Source organism: Equus quagga, chromosome 2 (assembly GCF_021613505.1).
Source record: "Equus quagga isolate Etosha38 chromosome 2, UCLA_HA_Equagga_1.0, whole genome shotgun sequence".
NCBI lineage: Eukaryota > Metazoa > Chordata > Mammalia > Perissodactyla > Equidae > Equus > Equus quagga.
This window is the reverse complement of record NC_060268.1, coordinates 93,972,237-93,999,318: the sequence shown is the minus strand read 5'-3', so window position 1 is coordinate 93,999,318 and position 27,082 is coordinate 93,972,237. Positions and strand designations below refer to the sequence as shown.

The 27,082-nt window shown below is 45.0% G+C and overlaps 1 protein-coding gene across 4 annotated transcripts in view; it reads left to right on the top strand.

The window, feature by feature from the left end:
• Nucleotides 1-26,863, top strand: part of HOMER2 (homer scaffold protein 2) — a 72,018-nt gene extending 45,155 nt beyond the window's left edge. For all 4 annotated transcript variants that reach the window (XM_046655262.1, XM_046655261.1, XM_046655264.1 and 1 more), the window contains exons 4-9: nucleotides 13,350-13,442; nucleotides 17,369-17,475; nucleotides 21,054-21,210; nucleotides 23,862-23,972; nucleotides 24,664-24,744; nucleotides 25,965-26,863. In XM_046655262.1, the coding sequence (XP_046511218.1) occupies nucleotides 13,350-13,442; nucleotides 17,369-17,475; nucleotides 21,054-21,210; nucleotides 23,862-23,972; nucleotides 24,664-24,744; nucleotides 25,965-26,153 (738 nt within the window). In that variant the 3' untranslated portion in view covers nucleotides 26,154-26,863. The remainder of the gene's footprint in view (nucleotides 1-13,349; nucleotides 13,443-17,368; nucleotides 17,476-21,053; nucleotides 21,211-23,861; nucleotides 23,973-24,663; nucleotides 24,745-25,964) is intronic.
• The last annotated feature ends 219 nt before the right edge of the window (nucleotides 26,864-27,082 follow it).

Genomic DNA, 27,082 nt, shown 5'->3' with positions numbered 1-27,082 from the left:
CTGGGAACTTGGCAGGGTTTCTTAGTACAGATTCTGCTGCTCGGGTTCCCTGTGTATCCTGCAGACGGTTTTCAAAGAAGGGAGGGTAAGATGAGTCAGGAAGCACACCGACAGGAGCCTACTAATTTGCACCTTTCATTTTTCCAGCATGTGTGCATATGCATGTGTACAACACACACACATGCACACACACACATTTCTAAGGAGGCTTCCAGTCCCTGATCCAGCCCTCCTACACCCAGCCATAAATGAGCCCCTAATAGAGGACACCCCACAGGCTGTCCTCCTCTGCGTCCCCAGGTGCTTCCATGAGGATGCTCTTCCCTTAGATGCCCAGGAAACCCACAATGGTCTGGTGGCACTCTGCACATCGCTCTCATGAGCGTTCTTTCGTGGGTATAAAGCCTCCAGTTCACCAGGGACCAGAAACGTGGGGCAGGAAGCAGCAGTCTTGAGGGTGGGTCATTGGGCATCATTCTTGGGTTCATCTCTCCATCCCTGATCCCGCGGTCCCTGGACTGTGGTTCTGAGAAGCGTCACTTCCCGCAGCTCTGGAGGATGTGGCGTTCCTACAGCAGCACAGCAGAGTCCTGGAAGGCCGCTGCTTCTGCTGATAAGGGACGTGGGAGGACAGGGCGTCCCGTGGTGATCAGCCTTGTGCTTCGTTTCATTTGCAGGAAGTGAGCTGGTTGGTTTAAGGTAGTGCTGTGTGCCGTAGAAGGCATTGAGTCACTCTCTGGGTGTTGGGGCTGGCAGGGGCATGACAGTCCATGGGAAGTGTCTGTTCTAATGAGGATAAATCACTCTTTGCTCTGAAGAAGGAGCCTGATGTGATCAGCTTTCCACCAGGGAGCTGGCTGGTCAGTAAGAGGTGTGAGGCAGAACTGGGGACTTAGGGTGGGTCACTCTTGTTGGCAGTTGACACTCAGTGGGAGTATGTGTTGTCAAGGCTACATGGCACCTCTCTTCCTGGCACCAAGGCCAATCAGTGTGTCACTCAGCCTGTTGATCAAGCGCCAGGCTGCCTGCAGGAGGAGAGTGACTGGGTGTGCAGAGAGCAGCCCTTGCTGCCCCCTGGTTTTAAGGATTCTCTTTGCTGTGGAGGGTGGAGACTTTGGAAGAGCATTGTCCTAGTCGTTCAGGCTATTGCAACAAAACACTGCAATCTGGGTGTTAGAAACAACAGAAGTTGATTGCTCACCGTTCTGGAGGCTGGAAGCCTGAGGTTGGGGTGCCCGCATGGTCAGGTTCGGGCGAAGGCCCTCTTCCAGGTTGCAGACTGCCGACTTCTCGTCGCGTCCTCACCTGATGGAAAGAGAGCAAGAGAGCTCTCTGGGAGAGCACTGTCCCTTTCATGAGGCTCTGCCCTCAAGACCTAATCACCTCCTGAAGGCCCCATCTCCTAATCTATCACTTTGAGGGTTAGGATTACAACGTAAGAATTGTGGGGGGACACAAACATTCAGTCCACTGCAGGCATTCATATGGAACGTGACTGTTTTCAGGCTCTGGTTCCATTTGGGCCCATTGTTAAGGCCATTTCCCAAATCTCTGTCACTAACCCCCCAATTCTGTTTGTTCCCACTCCCTGTCCATGTGGCTCAGCCCTTCACCATTTCCCAGGGTTCAGTCTAGATCGCTTCTCAAGGCACCTGCCCTGTGCACGTTGGGCAAGGAGAAGTTCCAAGTCGTGCCCACAGCGGGTGCTTCTCCTTTCCACCATCCTCCAGACAGCGGGAGTAACACAAACAAAGTTGAGACACTGGGTGAGGAAAGCTGCAGATGATTCACGTTAACAGGGGGTCCAGGTTTTGCGGGGGGTGGGTAAGGCTGATAGAGGCCGGCCCTCGGAAGGGTATCATGCCAGTTGCTGGACTTTATCCTATAGGCTGTGAAGGATTTTAAGTCAGGAAGGAAAAATGATCAGATTTGCATTTTAGGTAGATTTTTCTGGCATCAAGACAGATTAGGTTGTTTTTGTCCAGATCAGAGAGGATGAGGGCTTGAGTAGGAGTTGGAGAGATCTAGGAAATTTTGAGGAGCTAAACTGGCAGAACTCGGGGAGTAGATGTGGGAGGCGGAGACTCTGGGATGATGACGGACGGATGGTGCTGCCGTTTTCTGAAATGAGGAAGAGCAACAGCTGCTGTGAGGGTCAGAGAGAATTTAGACAAAGAGGAGGCAAGTGTGATGGCGATTTATTGAAAGGATGGTGCCAGAGCCTCTGAAGTGGGCAGTGGGAATTGCATGCCTTTTCCCTCTGAAGAAGCACCTGGTAGGGGGAGAGGGGTGGCGGGAGCACCCCCTCCCCTGCCAAGTAGCCCCTTCCCACACCTGCCTCATATGCAGACTCATAGGGTCGGAAGCCTCCAATAGCTGGGGAAGACGGTGTTGCTGGGCCGCCTCCATCACTGCCCCGATCCCGCCCGGGGCCAGAGTTCTTCACTGAAGCCCCGGATGGTTTGAGAGAATCACTCCCAGCTGCCTGGAACAATTTCTTCAATCTTTGGAGGACTCAAAGCAGCTAGGAAGGATAAAGGGGGAAAGTTGCAATGAAAAGAATCGAAAGAAGGGAGAACTCAAAGAAAAATCAGAAGAAATTGAAGTTCAATTCTTTGTGCCTCTGAGAACTGGAGAGACCTTGAGCTGCGTCTGCTTCCAAGTGTGGCCGCTTCTCATTTTTCCCAAACAGAAGGAGATGTCCTGTCATTAAGGAGGAGTGCCCATCTTTCTGAGTCGCTCAGTCTTCTCTGGCAGCGCTCTGTGACTGTGACCTGCCGTTGTCACAAAGGCGTATCAAATAAGCCCTCAGATGTCTCCTTTGTTCAAAATGTTCAAATCAGCTTTTCCCCTTCTCTTTGAAGGAACGATTAACCACACACTGATCAATTACTATGAAGGGAGGCTGACACTCTTGACAAGTGGCAATTAGCTGGCAAAGAGGAGTTCGGGCCCAAAGGGTTCCCAAGGCGTGTTGCTGAGGGGACAGCTGTGGCTGAACATTTCTGACTCCACAGAGCAACCACCTACAGACCTGAAAGAGGAATTGGTAATCAAACACTATAACTATGCTAGAAAAAGGAGCACCACTGTGGATATTCTCATTTAAGAACACTTTATACACACTTCACTCTCTACCCCCCGGGAAGGAAAATAGATGCCTTAGTCTTTACTGCTTCTGGTCTAAGGACCACTTCACACCAGCATCCAAGAAGTATCACAGTATGCTCTTTAGATGGGCTTTCCAAAAATAACAGAAGCTGTGTATTCCCAAAGGTAAACTGGGCCTCGTCTGTCCATCCACTGGAGAGGACAGATACCTCAGCCCACTGAAGGATGTGGAAAAGGGACTTGCATGTTCTGATAGCGTGAAGGGTTTCTGAAAAACAACAAAAGGAAGGAGAACCAAACGTAGGAATGAGCCAGTTGTTAAAGTTTAGATTCTTTGCGGCATCTGACCTTGAGATGTCACTGTTCTAAGTTCGGCTCCATCTCAATCATTGCAGACGGAAGGAAACACATTCTGCCATGAAGGGGAGTGATCCGGGATGGGGTTGCTGGTGCTCTGTGACTGATCTTTCTAAACCCGACACACATGTGACATTTGCTGTTGACCCATTTCAGTGATTTCATCTGTAATTGGAATTTGTATCTTTGTGTTCAGTTCATTAACTCAGTGTAATTGTGAGAACATTGCCCTGTCACATAGCTTTCTGTCTCCTGATTCAAGGGCCAATGTATTTTTTAATAGGGGATATTAATCATTCTTTTGATATGTTTCAGTTAGAAAGCTCTTGGCTGCAAGTAACAGCTAACTTAATCCCAGTGCTTAAACAAACAGAGTTATTCTCTTCATACGACAGAGAAGTCCTGAGCAGATGGTTTCCATTGTTGGTACAGTGGCTCCATAAAGTTGGGTCCAAGGGCTCTGCATGTTTTGTTTGTTTCTTTTGTCAGTGTTTCCCTCATGGTGATAAGATGGCTTCTCAAGCTCTATCCATCACATCTGCATTCATGGCAAGAGGGAGGAGGTAGAAGGATGGTGCCACAATGCTTCCCTGTAAACTCCCTCGGCAGACTTCTTCTTGGGTCCCATCGTCAGTCTTGGATCCCTAGGCCACCCTCCCACACTCACCTCCAGAAAAAAAAAAAGGCAGGGAAGTAGCTTGCCATAATGGGCTTAGACCAGTTCTCATTCTCTAACGCGTAGGAAATTTCCTGCTCCAGGTGAATCTGAGCTTCTGTTGAGCTAAGAGAAAAAAAAGAAATGGATTTTGAAGATGCAAATATTGTCTGCCACAAGGTTCCTCAATGGCCAAGGCTAACAAAAACCACAAGTAAAATAAAACAATAGTCTTTCATTTTCTATCATGGTAATCGTGAAGAAAATGATGATTTTGATTAAGATTATTACTAGGGTTTAAAAACTGCAGAAAATGACTCTAATAAGTGAAGACATGAGAATCTGGCATGTATTTCAGAAACCTCTGTGGTTTGACTATCCTTAGATCCATGGGTTTCATTTATAGACTCCATTCTAAGGAAATAATTGTAACTGAGTAGAGATCTAGCTACAAAGATTTTCCTTGCAGCATCTTTTATAACAGCAAAAACAGAAACACCAGCCTAAATGTCCAGCAGTAAGGAAATTAGTTAAATAAACTCCAGTACATCCCTCAGGGTTATATTGTGCAGCAATTCAGATGGTGTAGTAGAAAACCATATAATTGCATGAGATTATTAATGTCTTGTTAACTGCAAAAGTAGCTATAAAATGGGATGTACGATATCATTCCATTTTTAAAAAGAAATGTGTGTAAGGAATGCATATGAACAGATAGAAAAATAGACGTTTATGTGGTTAGTGCTTATCTCTGGGTTGACGGGACTATAGGTTTAAAAAAATATTTTTTTCTACACTGTACTTTCTAAATTTACAAGCATATGTGCTTGTTTATAATAAGGGGGGATATGTTAGAAAACCTAAGCCACAGAGGGGATTTTTCAGCAGGGGGCAGTCGTCTGACCCCTCTTGCAGTGACTGGTGCTGTTCTAACAGCTGGAGCCCGTGAGGGGAAATGTTCTCCCAGCCTTCTGGATTGCTTCTAGTTTTTCATTATTGTAAATAATGCTAGGATTAACATCTTTATATCGAAAGCCTTTTTTTTTTCATATTCTCAATTATTTTCATAGAATAGTTTCCCAGAAGTAATAACCCTAGGTCAGTGGCTGTGAACATTTTTTTCGCTTATGATCATATTTCCCAGTTGCTTCTCAGGGGGGCTGTACCCATACCCAATGCTGCGGAAACATCTCACCAGCACTGGGTATTATAATTATATTTAGTGTTTGCTAATTTAGTAGGCAGAGAATGGTACCTCATCATTTCGATTTGCATTTCCAGCAAGGCTGAACGATCTTTTCTGTAAGTTGTTTACACGTTGTATTTTTTATTTGTGAGTTTTGCCATTTATCTATTGGGGTTTTCATATTTTCCTTTGCAATTTGTACAGACTCTTTCTGCATTAAAGGTAATAGCCTTTTTTTCTGTGGTAGATATTCCCCCAGGCTATTGCTTCCTTTCTGATTTAGTTTTTTTCCTTTTGTAGTCAAAAGCTTTAAATTGTTACATAGTCGAATCTGTCACTTTTGTGATTTTCTTTCATTTCTTCCAAGTTTAGAAAATTACCCTCTCGCTCCTCAAGCATGAGTTTGATAAGTGTTCAGTTCTGTTTGCACCCAGATTTTTTAAGGTTTGTTTTTTAAAAAAATACTTACCCCCTTAATTCATCAATAATTTATCAGGCTACTGGTTTGTGGTAGAATTTAAGTTCATTTTCTCCAGTTTAGTAAAGTGATCTCTATCATTATATGTGGAATAATCTTCTCTCTTAGTTTGCGACTCCTCCTTTGTCATAAGCTAATTTTTATATAAATGGTAGGACCTATTTCCGTCATGTATCTAATAGTACCTCATCTTTTTAGATGAGTAGTTATTTAAAATTTATCTGATATTATCCTACTTCATTACATTTTAAACTCATTTTCTTTTGGACTATCACCTGTTTGAATGTAAAACAAAATCCTCTACAGACTCAGAGTTTCTTTGAGGGCAGGAACCAAGTCTTTCTTAAGTATTTCAGTGTCCCCAGCATTGTCCCTAGCTCATAGAGATAATTAGTAAATTTTTTTTTTTTAAGATCTTATTTTTCCTTTTTCTCCCCAAAGGCCCCCGGTACATAGTTGTATATTTTTAGTTGTGGGTCCTTCTAGTTGTGGCATGTGGGATACCATCTCAGCATGGCCTGATGAGCGGTGCCATGTCCGTGCCCAGGATTCGAACCTGCAAAACCCTGGGCCGCTGAAGCGGAGCACGAGAACTTAACCACTCGGCCACAGGGCCAGCCCCTAGTAAATATTTTTGAATGAATGAATTTGCCCTTTTGTGGATCTCTTTTACTAAAGGTCATTGTTTTAAGGCTTTAGCTGTCATTTTACTTGAAGAAACAAGTCAAATCAAGGCCAGAGGAGCCGTGCTTCTCTTTATTGAACCTGTCAGACACCTAGCAAAGCCATGTCTTTCATCCTCCAATGACCCATAGAGGAATAGCATCATCCACATTTTACAGATGAAGAAACCAGGGTTCAGAGTTCATTTGCCTGCATTTGAAAGGCTGGTAAGGATCAAAGTTGGGCATCTTAGTTGGGGTAGCAGTTAAGCAGGTAAATCATAGACACCGTAGTGTCCACTGCTGCCATCAGATGGCCTGTGTTCAATGCCAGTGTGATTGCGGTCAGTTACGAGACCCATCTGTGCCCCATCTGTATATTGACAGTAGCAGATGTCCCTAAGGCTCACCGTGAGTACATAGTAAGACTCCACATTCTAACCACTCTTCCTCTTTCATCCCTATGAGCCAAGAATACATGGCTTTTTGTTCCCTTTTTTGAGATGTTCTAGGCTTTTATTTTTTTTTATTGAGGTCATAATAGTTTATAACATTGTGGGATTCCAGTTGTACATTATTATTTGTCAGTCACCATCTAAATGTGCCACTTCACCCCTTTCACCCACCCCTCTTCCCCTGGTAACCACTAATCTGTTCTCTTTGTCTGTGTGTTAGTTTATCTTCCACATGTGAGTGAAATCATATAGTGTTTGTCTTTGTCTATCTGACTTATTTCGCTTAACATAATACCCTCGAGGTCCACCCAGGTTGTTGCAAATGAGACGATTTTGTCTTTTTTATGGCTGAGTAGTATTCCGTTGTGTATATATACTACATCTTCTTTATCCAATCATCAGACGGTGGGCACTTAGGTTGCTTCCACATCTTGGCTATTGTGAATAATGCTGCAGTGAACATAGGGGTGCATAAGTCTCTTTGAATTGTTGATTTCAAGTTCTTTGGATAAATACCCAGTAGTGGGATAGCTGGGTCATATGGTATTTCTGTTTTTATTTTTTTGAGAAATCTCCATACTGTTTTCCTTAGTGGCTGCACCAGTTTGCATTCCTACCAGCAGTGTGTGAGGGTTCCCTTTTCTTCATACCCTCTCCAACATTTGTTATTTTTTGTCTTGGTGATTATAGCCACTCTAACAGGTATAAGGTGTGATATCTTACTGTAGTTTTAACTTGCATTTCCATGATCATTAGTGATGTTGAACATCTCTTCATGGTGCCTATTGGCCATCCGTATATCATATTTGCAAATATGTCTGTTCATATCCTCTGTCCGTTTTTTGATTGGGTTGTTTGTTTCTTTGTTGTTCAGTTGTATGGGTTCCTTATGTATTATGGAGATAAACCCCTTGTCGGGTATATGATTTGCAAATATTTTCTCCCAGTTAGTGGGTTGTCTTTTGATTTGATCCTGATTTCCTTTGTTTTGCAGAAGCTCTTTAGTCTGATGAAATCCTACTTATTAATCTTTTCTTTTGTTTCCCTTGCCCGAGTGGACATGGTATTCGAAAATGTCCTTCTAAGACCAATGTCAAATAGTGTACTGCCTGTATTTTCTTCTGGGAGTTTTATGGTTTCAGGTCTTACATTCAAGTCTTTAATCCATTTTGAGTTAATTTTTGTGTATGGCAAAAGATAATGGTCTACTTTCTTTTTTTCCCCCTAAGATTTTACTTTTCCTTTTTTTCTCCCCAAAGCCCCCCAGTACATAGTTGTATACTTTTTTTTAGTTGTGGGTCCTTCTAGTTGTGGCATGTGGGACGCTGCTTCAACATGGCCTGACGAGCAGTGCCATGTCCGTGCCCAGGATACGACCCAGTGAAACCCTGGGCCACCAAAGTGGAGCGTGCAAACTTAACCACTCCGCCACAGGGCCAGCCTTGATAATAGTCTTCTTTCATTCTTTTGCATGTGGCTGTCCAGTTTTCTCAACATCATTTATTGAAGAGACTTTCCTTTCTCCATTGTATGTTCTTGGCACCTTTGTCAAGGGTTAGCTGTCCATAGATGTATGGTTTTATTTCTGGGCTTTCAATTCTGTTCCATTGATCTGTGTGCCTGTTTTTGTACCAGTACCACTGTTTTGATCACTATGGCTTTGTAGTATATTTTGAAGTCAAGGATTGTGATGCCTCCAGCCTTGTTCTTTTTTCTCAGGATTGCTTTGGCTGTTTGGGGTCTCATCTTGCCCCATATGAATTTTAGGATTCTTTGTTCTGTTTCCATGAAGAATGTCATTGGGATTATCATTGGGTTTACGCTGAATCTGTAGATTGCTTTAGGTAGTATGGACATTTTAACTATGTTTGTTCTTCCAATCCATGTGCATGGAATATCTTTCTATTTCTTTATGTCATTATCAATTTCTTTCAGTAATGTCTTATAGTTTTTATTGTATAGGTCTTTCACCTCCTTGCTTAAACTTATTCCTAGATATTTTTTTTGTTGCTGTTGTAAGTGGGATTGTATTCTTGAGTTCTCTTCCTTTCGGTTTGTTATTAGAGTATAGAAATGCAACTGATTTTTGTAAGTTGATTTGTACCCTGCTACTTTGCTGTAATTGTTAATTATTTCTAATAGTTTCTGGATGGATTATTTAAGGTTTTCTATGTATAAGATCATGTTGTCTGCAAACAGCAAGAGTTTCACTTCTTCTTTGCCTATTTGGATTCCTTTTATTTCTTTTTCTTGCCTAATTGCTCTGTCCAAAACCTCCAGTACTATTTTGAATAAGAGTAGTGAGAGTGGGCATCCTTGTCTCGTTCCTGTTCTTAGAAGGATGGCTTTCAGTTTTTCACCATTGAATATGATGTTGGCTGTTGGTTTGTCATATGTGGCCTTTATTATGTTGAGGTACTTTCCTTCTATACCCATTTTATTGAGTTTTTATCATAAATGGATGTTGGACTTTGTCAGATACTTTCTCTGTGTCTAATATGATAATCATGTGATTCTTATTCCTCATTTTATTAATGTGGTATTTCACATTGATTGATTTGTGGATGTTAAACCATCCCTGTGTTCCTGGTATAAATCCCACTTGATCATGGTGTATGATCTTTTTAATGTGTTGCTGTATTCGGTTTGCAAATATTTTGTTGAGGGTTTTTGCATCAATGTTCATCAGAGATATTGGCCTATAATTTTCCTTCTTTGTGTTGTCCTTGTCTGGCTTTGATATCAAGGTGATGTCGGCCTCTTAGAGTATATTAGGAAGCATTCTATCTTCCTCAGTTTTTTGGAATAGTTTGAGAAGGATAGGTATTAAATCATTGAATGTTTGATAGAATTCTTTAGAGAAGCCATTTCCTCATGGACTTGTATTTTTTGGGAGGTTTTTGATTACTCTTTCAATCTCTTTACTTGTGATTGGTCTATTCAGATTCTCTATTTCTTCTTGACTCCATTTTGGGAGGTTGTATGACTCTAAGAATTTATCCATTTCTTCTAGATTGTCCAATTTGTTGGGGTATAGGTTTTCATAGTATTCTCTTATAATCCTTTGTATTTCTGTGTGGTATCCATTGTAATTTATCTTCTTTCATTTCTAATTTTATTTATTTGAGCCTTCTCTCTTTTTTTCTTAGTGAGTCTGGCTAAGAGTTTGTCAGTTGTGTGTATCTTCTCAAAGAACCAGGTCTTTATTTCATTGATCCTTTCTGCTGTCTTTTTTGTTTCAGTTTCATTTATTTCTGCTCTAATTTTTGTTATTTCCTTCCTTCTGCTGACTTTGGGCTTTGTTTGTTCTTCTTTTTCTAATTCTATTAGGTTTAGTTTAAGATTGTTTATTTGATATTTTTCTTGTTTGTTAAGGTGTGCCTGTATTGCTATGAATTTCCCTCTTAGGACCACTTTTGCTGCATCCCATATGAGTTGATATGTGGTATTTTCATTTGCATTTGTCTCCAGATATTTTGATTTCTTTAATTTCTTCAATGATCCATTTGTTGTTCAGTAGCATGTTGTTTAGTCTCCACATATTTCTGACTTTCCCAGCTTTTTTCTTGTAGTTGATTTCTAATTTCATAGCGTTGTGGTTGGAAAAGATGCTTGAGATGATTTCAATCTTCTTAAATTTATCGAGAATCCCAGTGACCTCTTCACAGAAATTGAACAAAGAATCCTAAAATTTATGTGGAACAACAAAAGACCGCGAATAGTAACATCAATCCTGAGAAAAAAGAGCAAACCTGGAGTCATCAGGATCCCTGACTTCAAAATATACTACAAAACTATAGTAATCAAAACAGCATGGTCCTGGTACAGAAACACACACAGAGATCAATGGAACAGAATTGAAAGCCCAGAAAGAAAACCACACATCTTTGGACAGCTAATCTTCAACAAAGGAGCCAAGAACATATAATAAAGGAAAGTCTCTTCAGTAAATGGTGTTGGGAAAACTGGGCAGCCACATGTAAAAGAATGAAAGTAGACCATTCCCTTACACCATGCACAAAAATCAACTCAAAATGGATTAAAGACTTGAATGTAAGACCTGAAACCATAAAACTCCTAGAAGAAAATATAGGCAGTACCTTCTTTGACATTGGTCTTAGAAGGATCTTTTCAAATACCATGTCTACTCAGGCAAGGGAAGCAAAGGAAAAGATAAACAGATAGGACTGCATGAGACTAAAGGGCTTCTGCATGGCAAAAGAGACCATCAACAAAATGAAAAGACAACCCACCAACTGGGAGAAAATATTTGTAAATCATATGTCTGACAAGGGGTTAATTTCCAAAGTAAATAAAGAACTCATACAACTCAACAACAACAACAAAAACAACCTGATTGAAAAATGGGCAGAGGAGGAGCCAGCCCATTGGCAGAGCGGTTAAGTTCACACATTCCGCTTCAGCTGCCCAGGGTTCGCCAGTTCGGATCCCAGATGTGGACCTACACACCCCTTGTCAAGCCATGCTGTGGCAGGCGTCCCACATACGAAGTAGAGGAAGATGGGCACAGATGTTAGCTCAGGGCCAGTCTTCTGCAGCAAAAAGAGGAGGATTGGCAGCAGATGTTAGCTCATGGCTAATCTTCCTCAAAAAAACAAAAAAATGGGCAGAGAAGGGCTGGCCCCATAGCCTAGTGATTAAGTTTGGTGTGCTCCACTTTGGTGGCCCAGATTCAGTTCCTGGACACAGACCTACACCACTCATCAGCACTCATGGTGTGGTGGTGACCCACATACAAAATGGAGGAAGGTTGGCAACAGAAGTTAGCTCAGGGCAAATCTTCCCCTGCAAAAAAAAAGGGGGGCAGAGGATACGAACAGATATTTTTCCAAAGAAGATATACAGATGTTCAACAGGCACATGAAAAGATGTTCAACATCACTAATTAGGGAAATGCAAATCAAAACTACAGTATCACCTTACACCTGTCAGAATGGCTATAATGACCAAGAAAAGAAACAACAAATGTTGGAGAGGGTGTGGAGAAAAGGGAACCGTCATACACTGCTGGTAGGAAGGCAAACTGGTACAGCCACTATGGAAAACAGTATGGAGATTTCTCAGAAAACTAAAAATAGAAATACCATATGACCCAGCTATCCCACTACTGGTTATTTATCCAAAGAACATGAAATCAACAATTCAAAGAGACTTATGCACCCCTATGTTCACTGCAGCATTATTCACAATAGTCAAGAGGTGGAAGCAACCCAAGTGCCCATCAACTGATAACTGGATAAAGAAGATGTGGCATTTATCTATAATGGAATACTACTCAGCCACTAAAAAGGACAAAATCGTCCCATTTGCAACAACATGGATGGACCTTGAGGGTATTATGTTAAGCAAAATAAGACAGACAGAGAAAGACAAACACTTATGATTTCACTCATATGTGCAAGATAAACTTGTGGACAAAGAGAACAGATTAGTGGTTACCAAGGGGAGGGGGGTTGAGGGGTGGGCATAAGGGGTAAAGGGCCACACATGTATGGTGACTGACAGATAATAATGTACAACTGGAATCTCACAATGTTATAAACTATTATGACCTCAATAAAATTTTTTTAAAAGCTGCTAAAAAGGAATTTTTTTATTATGAAAATATTAAAACCTTTTTTAAAACTAGAGGGCATAGTATAATAAACACCCATGTATGCATCACCTAGATTTAACAATTGTTAACATTCGCCACATTTCTTCATGTATTTTATTATTGTTGAAGTACTTTAAGGTAAATTACAGACATCAAAACATTTCATGCCTAAAATCTTCAGTATTTATCTCTAAAAAAAAAATGACATTTTCCATTATAACTACAGCCTCATTATCACTTCTGATAAAATTAATAGTAATTCCTTCATGTCACCTAAGCTTGTCCATGTTCAGATTTCCCTGATTGTTCCCCAGAAGTCTTTTATAGTTGGTCTGTTCAAAACAGGATTAAATCATAAGTTTTATGTTCCATTTTACTATTTTTATATCTTAAGCTTTTAAAATCTGGAACAGTTTCTTTTCTCCAACTTTTTGGATATTTTGTTTTTCTTGACAGTGACTTGTAAGAGTTCTTGGATCTTTTGCTAGAGATTATGAAGTTTTTCATGGATTCCTTTTGTGGTACAGCTAAATTTGTTTTCTTGCCTTTGTATTAGGTACTGTTAACCAGGAGTGTTTTTTTTTAATACTTCATCATCAAACTGGCTTCAGTAGCTTGGAAATTGATTCACATCTGACCTTGTCTAACAGTGTTTCCTGGAAAAAGCATTCCTTAGATTCATTTCTTTCTAATCTCAAAGAAGATTCTTCTTCTGGGTTTATACAGAACTTATTGGCTTAAAACGAATGCAGAATAATAAAGGTAGGTTCCGAATATCAGCTATGTATAAGGTTATGAAAAACCTTAATAACTCTTCTTTGTGTTTAGTTTGCAGAGAAATTCCTAGAAGTGAAAGAAGCTGCCAGACTAGCCAGAGACAAGTCCCAGGAGAAAATCGAGACCTCGAGTAATCATTCCCAAGTGAGTAATTTGTCCGTGGAATACGTCTGAGTGTGACCAGTAATTGAGACTCTTTGCTTCTTGTCACTTTTGACAAGATAGCGAATTTTAGCAGTGGGACATTTTGAAGGCTTTTTCTACTATTAGCCTGCCCACAGTGAGATGGAGGTGACACGTTTTTATGAGGCTCTTGAATTTTTCAGGATTTGGTGATGTATTTTTGCTGGAAAGCAGTTGACAAGATTAGAGTTAACACATGGCCCTGGCCTCTGAGAGGCATTCTCTGGTCACTGTGTTTAAGTCTCAGTGACAGGCAGCCCGTTTCCTTCTCTGTTGGGAGGTGAGGTCCATATGCAGGATGCTTATTGACAAATGCAGATGCCTTGTGCCCATGAGAGAGAAAACTCCATTGATGCCAGGGAGCCCTCGTCTCAGTCCTCCCGTCTTAACAAAGTCAGGTGGGAGATGGTCCTCCAGCAGCTCTGGCTTAGCCAAAGGAGAGGTGGCATTTCCAGGAATTGAGTAGTCCATCTGCTTAAAAGTGTGATAACTGACTAAGAGGGACCTGTTTTAACCTGAAATAAAAACACCTGCATTCCCGATGTCTAGATTGGTGTACGTAGTGGTGGGCGGAAGGCTTGACCTAGTGACAAGGTCATATGTGGAGAGGCAGGGAAAGGGAGACATCAAGAGCAAAGGTTTGGGGTTAGGAAAAAGCATGGTGTGGTAGCAAGACAGCAAGGAGTCTGCCTGACGGGCTGAGGTGCACTGTGGGAAGACTAGAGATACACTGGAGATACTGCGAAGGACCTGGACTTCTTCCTTAGTGCATGGTTTATTATTTCTTAGTTTTTTATTTATTTATTGCTGGTAAGTGGCAGACATTGGAGGCGTTATGACTACTGATCAGGACTTGACATGAGGGTTGAGTGTAGATGGTAAGGAAGTCAGGGAGTGGTGGAGGGTAGGAAGACTGGTGGCATGGAGGCTGGAGGTGGAGAACGGCTGGGCCAGGGCAGCCACAGGGATGAAGTCAGGGATGGGTGGTAGGAAGAGGACCTGGAGGCCTGGGCATACAGAACAGTCAGAGTCGACACTCCACACTTGACCGTCAGCCTCACAGCAGCCATAGCTGAAGCTGAATCATGTAAAAGATGCCCCATAGAGATTTATGGAAATGAATGTATGTTAGACTACAGGTGAACAGGAACTTTCCTGAATCTTTATAAATAATCTTTAATATAATCTAAATGATACTGTTAATTTAGTATACCAATTACGGTACTGAGTAATCTCTGAGGATCTATAAAATTGGGCACCCAAAATGGTCCATGGTCTAAAGGGTTTCTAATATACAATCTTTTTGTGAAAATCACATATTATAGTGATATCTTTAAACTTTAATATTTGGATTTCTTTTTTTGTCTTAATGTGTGCCTTCCTCCCAGAAGTATTTTAAACCTTAAAAATATCAAGCGTACCCATAAGATATTATCGTGTATGTATATATTAATTATATAAAAATGTTTTTTTGTCTCTAAGCTTTAGTTTTTATTTACTTTTCCCTGTGTTTCTCTGGGTGTAGAGATCATTGTACTTTTTTATTTTTCTTTTTATTAGAAATCATACAATTGCTTGGTTTCCCGAATCTCTTAGGAAATGAACACTTTGGCCAAGTTTTCCAAGTATTTGAAGATTTTTAACAACTTCATTACAAATCATTTGATGTGGGTTTTTTTCTGACTATAAAAGCAATACAGATTTATTGCAGAAATCAAAAATATGCCATACTATAAAGAAGGGAATAAGAATTACCTGCTTTTATACCACTCAAAGCTATTTTGTTAACATTTTGTTGTATCTTCCTAATGTAGTTTTCTAGTATATTTTATGTTATTCTTTTTAATCTTTTTTTACTTATATGTTATCATTTTCTCATAATTTCAAATATCTCCTTTTCAAAATTAATGGCTAGACAGTGTTCCAGTGTTCGTATCACGTATTATTCCATTAACCTCCTATAATTTGGGACATCTATGTTGTTTCCAATTTCTCATTAATATAAATAACACTGTGATCAATGTTCTTGTACATATTTGTGCATTTGATGGTTTCTGCAGGACAGATTCTTGAAGTGAAAGTATTGGGTTAAAGGTAGGAACATTTTTAAAGCTTTTGATAAATTCTGCAAACTTAGCCTACAGAAATGTACAATTCTAACTCCCACTGGCAGTGAATGAGAACGATTTTTCCTCCCACAGCCTTACCAACAAAGCCTTGTTGATTTGACAGAAGAAAAATGTATCTTATTGGCTTTTTTCATTTTGTATTTCTTTCCTAGTGATATTAAATATTTTTTATGTTTATTGATGCTATGCATTTCTTCTTCTGTAAATGTCAATTGCGTATTCTTTTCCCTTTTTAAAAAAATTGTGTTAATCTTTTTGTGTTGATTTCCAAGAACTTTATTTTTTAAAATAGATATTTTTGAAGATATGCCAAGCTAGGAAGACTTGTATAATGAAGCCCATGCACCCATGGGTCAGCTGTAACAATTAGGAATTTATGACCCAACTTTTCATCTATGCTCCCTCTCCCTCCCCACTATATTTTTTTGTATTAAGATTATGATAGTTAACAACCTTGTGAAATTACAGTTGTACATCATTATTAGTCATGTTGTAGGTATACCACTTCACCCCTAGTGCCCTGCCCCCCCCCCCCCTTTCCCCTGGTAACCACCGATCAGTTCTCTTTGTCTGTATGTTAACTTCCACCTATGAGTGGAGTCATACAGAGTTCGTCTTTCTCTGTCTGGCTTATTTCACTCAACATAATACCCTCAAGGTCCATCCATGTTGTGAATGGGACGACTTTGTCTTTTTTCATGGCTGAGTAGTATTCCATTGTATAAATATACCATATCTTCTTTATCCAATCATCAGTTGCTGGGCACTAGGTTGGTTCTGTGACTTGGCTATTGTGAATAATGCTGTGATGAACATAGGGGTGCATGGGACTTTTGGAATTGCTGATTTCAGGTTCTTACCTCCCTGCTATATTTTAAAGCAAATCCCAGACATCTTATCATCTCATCCACAAATATTTCAGTGTGTAGCTCTAAAAGGTGAGGATTCTAAGAGTTTTTAATATAGGAAAGATACTAACATTTTGTTTATTAGTATCTCCTGCAAATATTTTCTCCAAGTTTTTGTTTGCATTCTAATGTTGTTTATGGGCATTTTTTTTTTTGCAATGAAGAAATTTAGTCAAATTTATGCATCGTTCCCTTCATGGTTCCTTCCTTTGCCTCTGTGCTGATTGGAGGCTAACTAAGATCTTTCTAAGATTTTATCCAAGACCAGATGAGATTTCACCTCCATGTGGTATGACTTGTTACAGAAAACATTTCAGCATATTCATAGCAATGCTAAATAGTCATGGAGACAGCAAACATCCATATCTGATCCCGGGTTTTTAACGAGTGTGTTGCTCTAACTCTCAGTAGCCCCAGGATTTTTAAGTTGTCTCACCTTCTAGTACTTTCCTCTCCTCATTCACTGTTTCTTGTTCCTTGTTATAAATCCCTCCCCTTTTAATCTGTGACTTGTGTCCTCTGTCATTGAAGGAGATCAGGGTCCCAGGCTTGTTGGGTTTGTCTGTCAAGTTTGAGTGAAAAGGCTGAGAGTCACAGCCAGTGGCTCTGTTGTCAGTGAGGTGCACACTTTCTGAACTCCGTGTGCTCTCTTCCGGGCCTTTTCGTTTGCTCTTGATTGTCGTCTTTGTTGTTAGTCTTAGCTGCCTTCTGGTTGGATCAGTTGGGTCTCCCGCATTCATAAACACACTTTCTCATGGCTGCTTTGCTGCGCCATGAGGATGAGCAATAATGTGTGAAGTCACTTCACTTTGGCGAGGAATCTGGGTGTGAAACTCCATCTTCCACTCAGGCATCCAGTATCAATGGGACGGACGATGAGAAGGCCTCTCATGCGGGTCCTGCCGACACACACCTGAAGTCTGAGAATGACAAGCTGAAGATCGCTTTGACACAGAGGTAAGGGTGCTTAAAATCCAGCTGCTATTTTCTCCCAGTTCAGCACTGCCCAGATGACTTTCCTGCTGGGCAGGGGTTCGGGAAATTGAGAAAGGAGACTGGGTTCTGTTCCAAGTGTCATCCAGTCTTGTCTCCTGGCCAAAGGAAGACCAACTGGCTTCATGGCTGTTCTGTCTGACTGACCACATCATACACAATTCATATATGTGGGTGTGTTCACGTGAGAGAGACAGTGTGTATCTGTGTGCACGTGTGTTAGTAGGATGCGGCAGAGTACATGAGTGTGTGAAGGAGTGTGTCTGTGTGTGAGAGAGATGTGTCCCTCTGCTTGTGTTTTGTTTTGTTTTTTGAGGAGCCAAATTTATCATTTGTTTGTGTATGATAAGATTAGGTCTTGAACATCCAGAAAAACATATGAAAACCTAAGAAACTATTAAAAATAGTAGAAAATCTCACAAAAATCAATGGCTTTTCTATATACAAACATCACATAGAATATATATTTGAAGAATAGATTTTCTTTACAATATGAACTAGAACCATAACATACATAGGAATAAACTTAAGAAATGCACAAGATCTGTGTGAAGGAAACTTTGAAATGATTTTGATGGGGCCGGCCTGTGACCAAGTGGTTAAGTTCCCGTGCACTGCTGCGGCGGCCCAGGGTTTCGCTGGTTGAGATCCTGGTCACGGACATGGCACTGCTCGTCAGGCCATGTTGAGGTGGCATCCCACATGCCACAACTAGAAGGACGTGCAACTAAGATATACAACTATGTGCCGGGGGGATTTGGGGAGATAAAGCAGAAAAAAAAAAGTTTATAAAAAAACATGATTTTGAGGACCATAAATGAATGATTTAAGAAATAGATGTATTCTATTGGGAAGTGGGTAGGAAGCCTTGATGTTTTAAAAAGTATCACTTTCCCCCAAATTGATCTGTAAATTTACTGCAGTTCTCATAATGATAACAAGATTTTAATTTCAGTGACCACACAAGCTGTGCTTGTGTTTTTTTATGTTGAGGGTGTGGCCCATCTCCCAAAGACTAGGCTGGACTTCATGGGGTGGGCTCGCCCCGTGAGCGCACTCAGAGCTGCTGCCTTTTGGAATCCTTCTGCTCACCTGGCAGGGGGTTCCCCTGGCTTCCCCCAGCCTCTCTGTGGCTGAAAAACTGCTCTCCTCAGAGCTGCCCCATTTAAGAGGTGTGTTATATTGATTCCTCCATTTTACAGATGAGGAAACTGAGTCCCAAGAGGTAAAGTGAGTCCTTCCTTGCCCAAGGTCACTTGGCTACTAAATCTTTCCACCACCCCATACTACCTTCCTTTCACTTACAGCCGCAGCTGCAGTCTCACAGGAACTGTCCTGACGTGGCCAGTCACATTCCACAGTGGGAGGCACCACAGGGTTGGCACCCACCTCTCCAGCTCAGCTGGCCTGGCCTGTTCTTGGAGCTTAATTCCTGTGATCTGACCTGGAAATTCCAGAAAGAACACGTGACCCTTGGCTCCAGCCAGCTTCTTAGCATTGTGGGTTTTGTCAGGTACTTCAAAGGACAAAACTGTGACCAGTCTCTTTTCTTACTCATCAGGCAATTATAAGTACTATTTTTGGTTGTTTGAAGTCACAGTGAGCTGCCTGAATGAAAATGTTTCAACCCTAAAAATAAATGTTTTTAAATCTCAATTTAACGAAGAAGCGAGTTACAAGAATTGAGTATGAAGCCGTTTCCCTAAATCAGCTTAAATTCTCAATCATCAACTCTAAAATTAATCAAGTAATAATATTTTACTATTTTTTCAGACTGTGGTATTTGAAACTGAAAGTATATATTTCCCAATCACATTCCTAAGTCCTTGAGGCTGCAGGATGAACAATAACGCAGATTATTCAGATACAGTTTTATTTACTTGAAAAAGCCTTTAGAAACAGAATTCTCCTCAGCCAGGCAGTGTTGTTAGAAGCCTGAAACTTTCTCATGGGCTTGTAGTGCCAGCTCTGCCCGTCACCTCAGGCCACGTTCAGCACCACAGACACATGGTCTTCATCACCTCGGGCCACATTCAGTACCACAGACACATAGGCTCCATCACCTCAGGCCACGTTCAGCACTGCAGACATGTGGGCTCCATCACCTCAGGCCATGTTCAGCACTGCAGACACATAGGCTCTATCACCTCAGGCCACGTTCAGCACTGCAGACACATAGGCTCTATCACTTCAGGCCACATTCAGCACTGCAGACATGTGGGCTCCATCACCTCAGGCCACGTTCAGCACCACAGACACATGGGCTCCATCACCTCAAGCCATGTTCAGCACTGCAGACACATAGGCTCCATCACCTCAGACCACGTTCAGCACTGCAGACATGTGGGCTCCATCACCTTGGGCCACATTCAGCACTGCACACACATAGGCTCCATTACCTCAGGCCACATTCAGCACTGCAGACACATAGGCTCCATCACCTCAGGCCACGTTCAGCACTGCAGACATGTGGGCTTCATCACCTCAGACCACGTTCAGCACCGCAGACACGTGGGCTCCATCACCTCGGGCCACATTCAGCACCACAGGCCTGTGGCCTCCATCACCTGGGGCCGCATTCAGCACCACAGACACGTGGGCTCCATCACCTCAGGCCACGTTCTGCACCACAGATATGTGGGCTCCATCACCTCAGACCACGTTCAACACCACAGACACGTGGGCTCCAAGCAAGGAAACAAAAGGAGTGCTGGAGGCGAACAGCAACTGAGGGGAACCTGGTTGTAGTTTGTTTTTTAAAACTTCTTCACTGAACATATAGGATCAGATAAATCCGAGGTTTTTGTGGTTCTGTGGAGGTGTCCCTCTGACCTGTGTTCTTCCCACACTGATGAGGTGACTTAGGCATGGCCAGGGCTCCCTCGCACACGCTGTGGTTAGAAGCCCAGTTCTGCCCTCAGGGGATTCCCGGTCACTGACTCCTGTGTCCCCAAGTCCTCAGCTCTCCACTCTGGTTCCTTTAAAGGCTCTGAGGAGGCACAGGTTACAGTGGGGCCCTTGTCACCTGGAGCCAGGCTGTGTGTGTGTTGAACCTGGGGTCCTTGGGCTCCATAGAGGGGTGTCTGGAACTTCCAGAAAGGTCCGTGGAGCTTTCCTGAGATTCTCAGAGGCCTGGTCTGCCCGCACTTCAGAGCCCCTGTCCTCGAGCTGGTTTCAGGAGCAAACTGGGTGTGACAGAACCTTCTGTGGCAGGGGTCAGGGAGCAGAAGGGAGGGGGCCTCACCACGCTCTGTGGCTTCATTCTTAGCTTTGTCTCTTCCTTCTCATTCTGTTCTTTTCTAAAGCGATTCTTTAAGGAAATATCCCGGCAAGGTGACATGTGTGCCCTGGAGAGAGACACCTGTCCCTCTTGGCATTGGTGGCAGCCAGGCGGCCAGTGGGAGAGGTTGTGGTCCTCCTAGGGGTGAGCTAGGGGGTGGCAGGGCCCCTTTCCCTGGGGCAGGCGTTGGGTGGGGGGGCGCAGGTGTGCAGCGGGCCGGTGGCCCCGACATCTGGGTCACCCCGCGGCCCCTGCCCCACAGCGCCGCCAACGTGAAGAAGTGGGAGGTGGAGCTGCAGACGCTGCGGGAGAGCAACGCGCGGCTGACGGCGGCGCTGCAGGAGTCGGCGGCCAGCGCGGAGCAGTGGAAGAGGCAGTTCTCCGTCTGCCGCGACGAGAACGACCGGCTCCGGCACAAGGTGGGCCCCGGAGAGGGCACCCTGCTCCTCCTCCCGCGGGCTCCTCCCACTGCGCTCCTCCTTTCCCGGCCCTCCTCCCGCTCCCGCCACACTCCTCCTTTCCCGGCCCTCCTCCCGCTCCTGCCGTGCTCCTCCTCTCTTGGTCCTCCTCTCACTCCCTCTGTGCTCTTCCTCTCCCGGCCCTCCTCCCGCTCCTGCCGCGCTCCTCCTCTCTTGGTCCTCCTCTCACTCCCTCTGTGCTCTTCCTCTCCCAGCCCTCTTCCCTCTCCCACCATGCTCCTCCTCTCCCAGCCCTCCTCCCTCTCCCACCGTGCTCCTCCTCTCCCGCCGCCCTCCTCCTTTCCAAGCCCCTCCTCCCACTCCCTCCACACTCGTCCTCTCCCAGCCCTCCTCCTCTCCCGCCGCCCTCCTCCTTTCCCAGCCCCTCCTCCCGCTCCCTCCACACTCCTTCTCTCCCAGCCCTCCTCCTCTCCTGGCCCCTCCTCCCACTCCCTCCACACTCCTCCTCTCCCAGCCCTCCTCCCTCTCCTGCTGCACTCCTCCTCTCCCACCACACTCCTCCTCTCCTGGCCCTCCTCCCACTCCCTCCATGCTCATCCTCTCCTGGCCCTCCTCCCTCTCCTGCCATGTTCCTCCTCTCCCGGTCCTCCTCCCTCTCTTGCCGCGCTTATCCTCTCCCGCCACACTCCTCCTCACCTGGCCCTCCTCCCTCTCCTGCTGTGCTCCTCCCATTCCCTCTGTGCTCCTCCTCTCCTAGCCCCTCCTCCCACTCCCTCCATGCTCCTCCTCTCCTGGCCCCTCTTCCTGCTCCTGCCAGGCTCCTCTTCTTCAGTCCCTCCTCCCGCTCCCACCTCTTCCTTCCCTCCCAGCCCTCCTCCTGCTCCTGCTGCCCTCCTCCCATGGGCAGGAGTGAGACCTGCTGCCTCCCCCTCAAGCTTCCTGCTGTCTCCTTGCCTCTCTTGGTAGGAATGCAACCGTGCAGCAAATAGCTGATTTATTACTTTTATTGAACCAAGTTTTATAGTTTCTGTTACGGAGAAAAAGGTAAATGAGAGATTTCAGCTTTTTCTCTTACAAAGAGCACCGTCTGATGCTTGTTGTGGGTCGGCCTTTTCTTGTGGTGGGCCTCCCCCGCCCCTCCCCCCCAGCACTTGCTGTGGTTCAGTGATCTTGTTGGAGAAGAGGGATCCAGAGGGTGAGTTGATGAGGTGGTTTTGGGGGGGCCAGAGAATCCTCAGTTGAGGTCCTGAGGTCACTGTGCCCTGTTTTGATAGTCAGCACGTTTATTCCACAGGCTGCTCTGTAAGGCCAGGGTCTCAGTGGAACAGGTCACATTAAGGTGGGTATTCACTCTCCCTTGCCCCCTGTTTATAACCTGCCCGCCCGACCCGTGGAGCCCCCAGAGTCCACTCCTCTCTTTCACCATCTTACTTCGGTACGGATGGCATATGAAAGTGCCTTGTGTCGTTTTTTCATTTCAGTGCCAAGAGTGCCGACAGTGAGGGGCACGGGGCCAAGTGCTGACTTTGCACGTTCCCTTCTGAGGCCTGGCCGATGTGCCTGCTGGAGGGATCGATTGCCCTTTGTTTTTTTTTCCCAAGCAAAGAGCCGAGTTTCTGACTTTGTGCCTGAGAATAAGAACATTTCAGTGCTGGGGGCTGGAGGAAGTGCATCTCGTAGAACTTCCTCCCTGGGACGCACGTCAGCGTCCCTGGATGGGAAGCATTGAAAACTTAGTTTTCAGGGAGGAGGTAGAAGTTGGTGGATGTCCAGCAGCTCCTGTGGCTGGGGGTTCAGACCCCGAGGGTCGGCACAGGCCACCTCTGAGAAGTGTCCTCATGGCAACCATCCAGTGCCCTTCACCTTGAAGGCTGCTGCTGTAATGCCCGTGGGGACCCCGCCAATGTAGTGCTTTTGTGTTACATGTTGGTTCGGCTCCTCCCATCCACTCTGCACACACACCTCGGCCCCCAGGAAATGCTCAGCATCAGATGGCAGTGCCAGGGGTCTCAGGCCTCTGCGTCCTTCTGAGGGGTCACACTTGAGAAGGAGAGAAAGATGCACTCTGGGCATTTGCCAGTTCAGCCTGGACCTCTCCTCCCTCCAGAAAGAGGCCCACAGGCCAGGCCCCTTCTGCATGCATCAGTAGGGAAAGGTCATCTTGATTTAAAACGTTTGAAATGTCATTGCATCCCATTTGGTGGCCACTGTCCCACAGAGTTGCTCGCTTCTCTACCCTGCTGGCTTAAACCCTTGAGATGAAGCAGAATAATTCAGGAGATGATTAAAATCATGTAAAAATCATTCTGGGGAGAAGGAAATAGATTCCTGGAACACCTGACACCTGCTTATGATGGATCCTTCAAGCAAACCTGAAGTTACTGTCCTGTGCCCGTGAGAGAAAACCAGAAGCCCAGAGCATTCTGAAGCCAGGGTTTGTGACTTATTTAAGTAAGGCATCTTGTGCAGGCAGGGACCGACAGCCCCTCACGGGGGCCACATGGTCTTTGTTCATAGCCACAAGGAAAAATTTCTAAGTGGGTTAGTTTATGGTTTATTCTAAAAGAAAGCTAACCAGAGCTGTGGCAGTCTTTTGTTTAATGACTGAAGGAAACCAGCATCCGTGCCTTAACATGTGATATTTGTTAAAGATTGACGAGCTGGAAGAACAATGCAGTGAGATAAACAGAGAGAAGGAGAAAAACACCCAGTTGAAGAGAAGAATTGAGGAGCTGGAATCGGAACTCCAAGAAAAGGAGACGGTGAGTAACAGTGCTCTGAGTGGAGCCCTCGGCCTCCTCTGGGCCTTGTGGGGTGATCTCCACTCCAGGACAGAGCAGGCGGCTGTGGGACATGTGACCGGCCCTGGCAGCTGCCTGGCCAGAGCACAGAGAGAGCCAGGAGTCACACCAAGGCACAAATTCTGCAGAGCAGAGGCCTGACCATTCCCCTCTGCAGCCTCATTGTGTTTATCACATGGTCAGTCACTCCATCCAAGAGGGAGCTGAACGTCTTCCAAAAAGCTCAGAAACTTTTATAAATGATCTATCATCGGAAGTTGAGTTCTGCTGTCAAATTAATGCAGCAAAAGCCACCAGTCATACAGTCTTTTATTTTCTGGGGAGCAAGACAGCTAAGTACACAGACACGAGACCATGGGCAAGTTACTAATCCTCTCTCAGCCTCAGTTTCCCCATTTACAAAACAGGATCATAAGAATACCCATCCTGTTTTGGTGGTGGACGGACTTCATGCGATAGTGCGTGTAGCATACCCAGCCCTCAGAGTTATCTGATGTGTGTTAAGTGTTAACCTCATCGCCGTTATTATTGATGCACACAGTACAGGTTGCAAAAGCTGCTTCTCTTGGAGTATGCACAAGTTGGGGATTTTCAAGAGCACATCTTATCTGACTTGCTTTCACATTCTTTTTTGAATTTCTGTCTCCTGTAGGAGTTGAAAGACCTCCGAAAACAAAGTGAAATCATACCTCAGCTCATGTCAGAGTGTGAATACGTCTCGGAAAAGTTAGAGGTAAGGGCCAGGAGCACGTCTGTCTTGGCTCAGACAAGAAGGCGTTTGTCGTGTGGCTCGTTTCTCCGAGGCGTCTCCCTTTTATACCTTGCTTGGTAAACAAGAGCGATTTTCTGTTCATAAACAGCCAGTGGTAACTGCATGCCAGCTGCCATCTCTGCCCCCCGGTGCAGACGCAGCAGTGCGTGTCCCTTGAGTTCCCACTTGTATGAAAGTGTCCTGTGCATAACCGTAGTGTCAGTGACTATTTCCCACCCACAGAAGTCCCTGCAGAACCACAGAGGCAGTGAGGTGGGGGGAGCGGACGGGGTGGGGGGGGGCGGGTGCACTGAGAGCATCAAACCCGGGTGCTGTTCCACCTCGCCACTCCCCAGCCAGTAACCTTGGACATGACCTTGGGCAGGCCCCCCTCGCTGGCCTCGGATTTCTGGTCCACAGAAGGAGGGTTTTCACATCCTCCTTCACCTCCCAGGGTCCCTTCCCTTTAGGAGCACTTCATTCGGGTACGCGGCCCCAGTATTAGTAGCCGGCTCCTGTACAGATGTTCAGAAAAGCCTCACACCCATAAAACGGAAGCTCTTATTTGATGTGAAGAGTGCAAAGCTTAAGCCTCGTGTAGGCACTCACAGCCGTCCTGCCTTTGGGAGCTTGGGCGTCTCCATGGTGATACCAACAGCCGCATGGTGCACAGACCCGCCGTCCCTGAGTCTGGCACAGCCAGTCCTCCCCTGGGGCCAAGGAGGCCTACCCCCTGGACCTAGAGAAGCAAGTCACTCTCTCACTGGTTCTCTTTCTCTCTCAGAATGGAACTGAAAGGTGGCCTCTGCTGACCACTCCGGGACTGAGGCTGAAAACCCCTTTTGCCTAGATTTCAGACTTTCTCTACAGGGCACTTGGTCAAAGGCTCAATTAGCATCAGGCTCCCTCCGGGCAGGACTCCACATTCTGCATTCTGTGTGGGGACTTCGTTTTCCAGACCAGATGTTGGTCGTACACTCTGCCTGTGGGCATTTCTGCAGGGAGTCGGCAAGAAAGGAGGGGCACCCGGGCATGCCCACTGCTTCCGTGCCGCCATCAGCGTCCCCAGCTCGTGCGCTGGGGAACTTGGCACATCTAGCAGGCAGGCTCACAGGAGAGTGGATGGTCTGGCTGGAGCAGGTCTCAGCGGACCTCGGCTCCCATCACTGTTCTCCAGACCCTTCTCCCTTGTTTTGCTGCAGGCGGCAGAGAGAGACAATCAAAACCTGGAGGACAAGGTGCGTTCTCTCAAGACCGACATTGAGGAGAGTAAATACCGACAGCGCCACCTGAAGGTGGAGCTCAAGAACTTCCTGGAGGTGCTGGACGGCAAGATCGACGACCTGCACGACTTCCGCCGCGGCCTCTCCAAGCTGGGCACGGACAACTAGGGCGGCCCTGGGCCCCGCTCGTGAGTCCCCAGTGCGTGTGTGACACGAAGTAGGACTAGGACGTTCTCCTGTGTGCGTTGCTTCTGTAAATGCAGGCGCGGTTTGTCGTGTTTCCAAACCAGTTGTGCCGTCCACTCTCCTCTCCAGAATAGAAGTCTCCTCTCGCTTGTCTGGCCTCGCGAGGTTGTGGACAACTGGAAGATTCTGACTCAGGAATCCAGAACTAGGTCTACCTTAACCATTCACGCAGTCAGGGCAGGGATGTTTATATCTTTCTTAAGGGCTGTTGCAACCCTACGAACTGGAAAAAGTATTTTCTAATCCAGACACGAAAATCCTTGACACCTCCTTTTTCTGAATAGCGTTCAGAGTGTTTGAATGTCCACCGGGAAGGCAGGCACCAGTGCGTGGGGCATGAGGTGACAGCTTTGCTCTCAGTAAATACTGAGATGCCTTCCATCAAGCACTTAGTAGAGACTTGTCCAGGGAAAGAAAACAAGTTTCCGGTGGGTGTGTTTTTTGGCACAGAAATCGCCCATCCGCTCCGCCCCCTTCCACCCACCCCAGTTTGTAGGGTTGCGACAATGTTCCTTTCCTTGGTTTTCATTTCTGAGCAGATGGCTGTGCTGTGGGAACAGCACGCAGTGAGGGTGCCTAGCAGTGCCTGGCACAAAGTAGGTGCTTAATAAATATTTGTTCAATCAAACATATGAAGAGAATTTAGTGTTTTAATCAAGCCGCCCAGCAGAATCCATCGCACCCCCGTGGAGCAGGCCACCGTCCTGGTGCGCTGGGTAATTACCAGACATGAATGCAACGGACTATGTGGTCAAACTCACAGACTGGGTTGGGTGACCCAGGGCAGGGAGGGTGGCACTGGAAGCAGCAGGAGCTGGTCTGAGGCCCCCCAGGAGTCCATCCATGGTGCT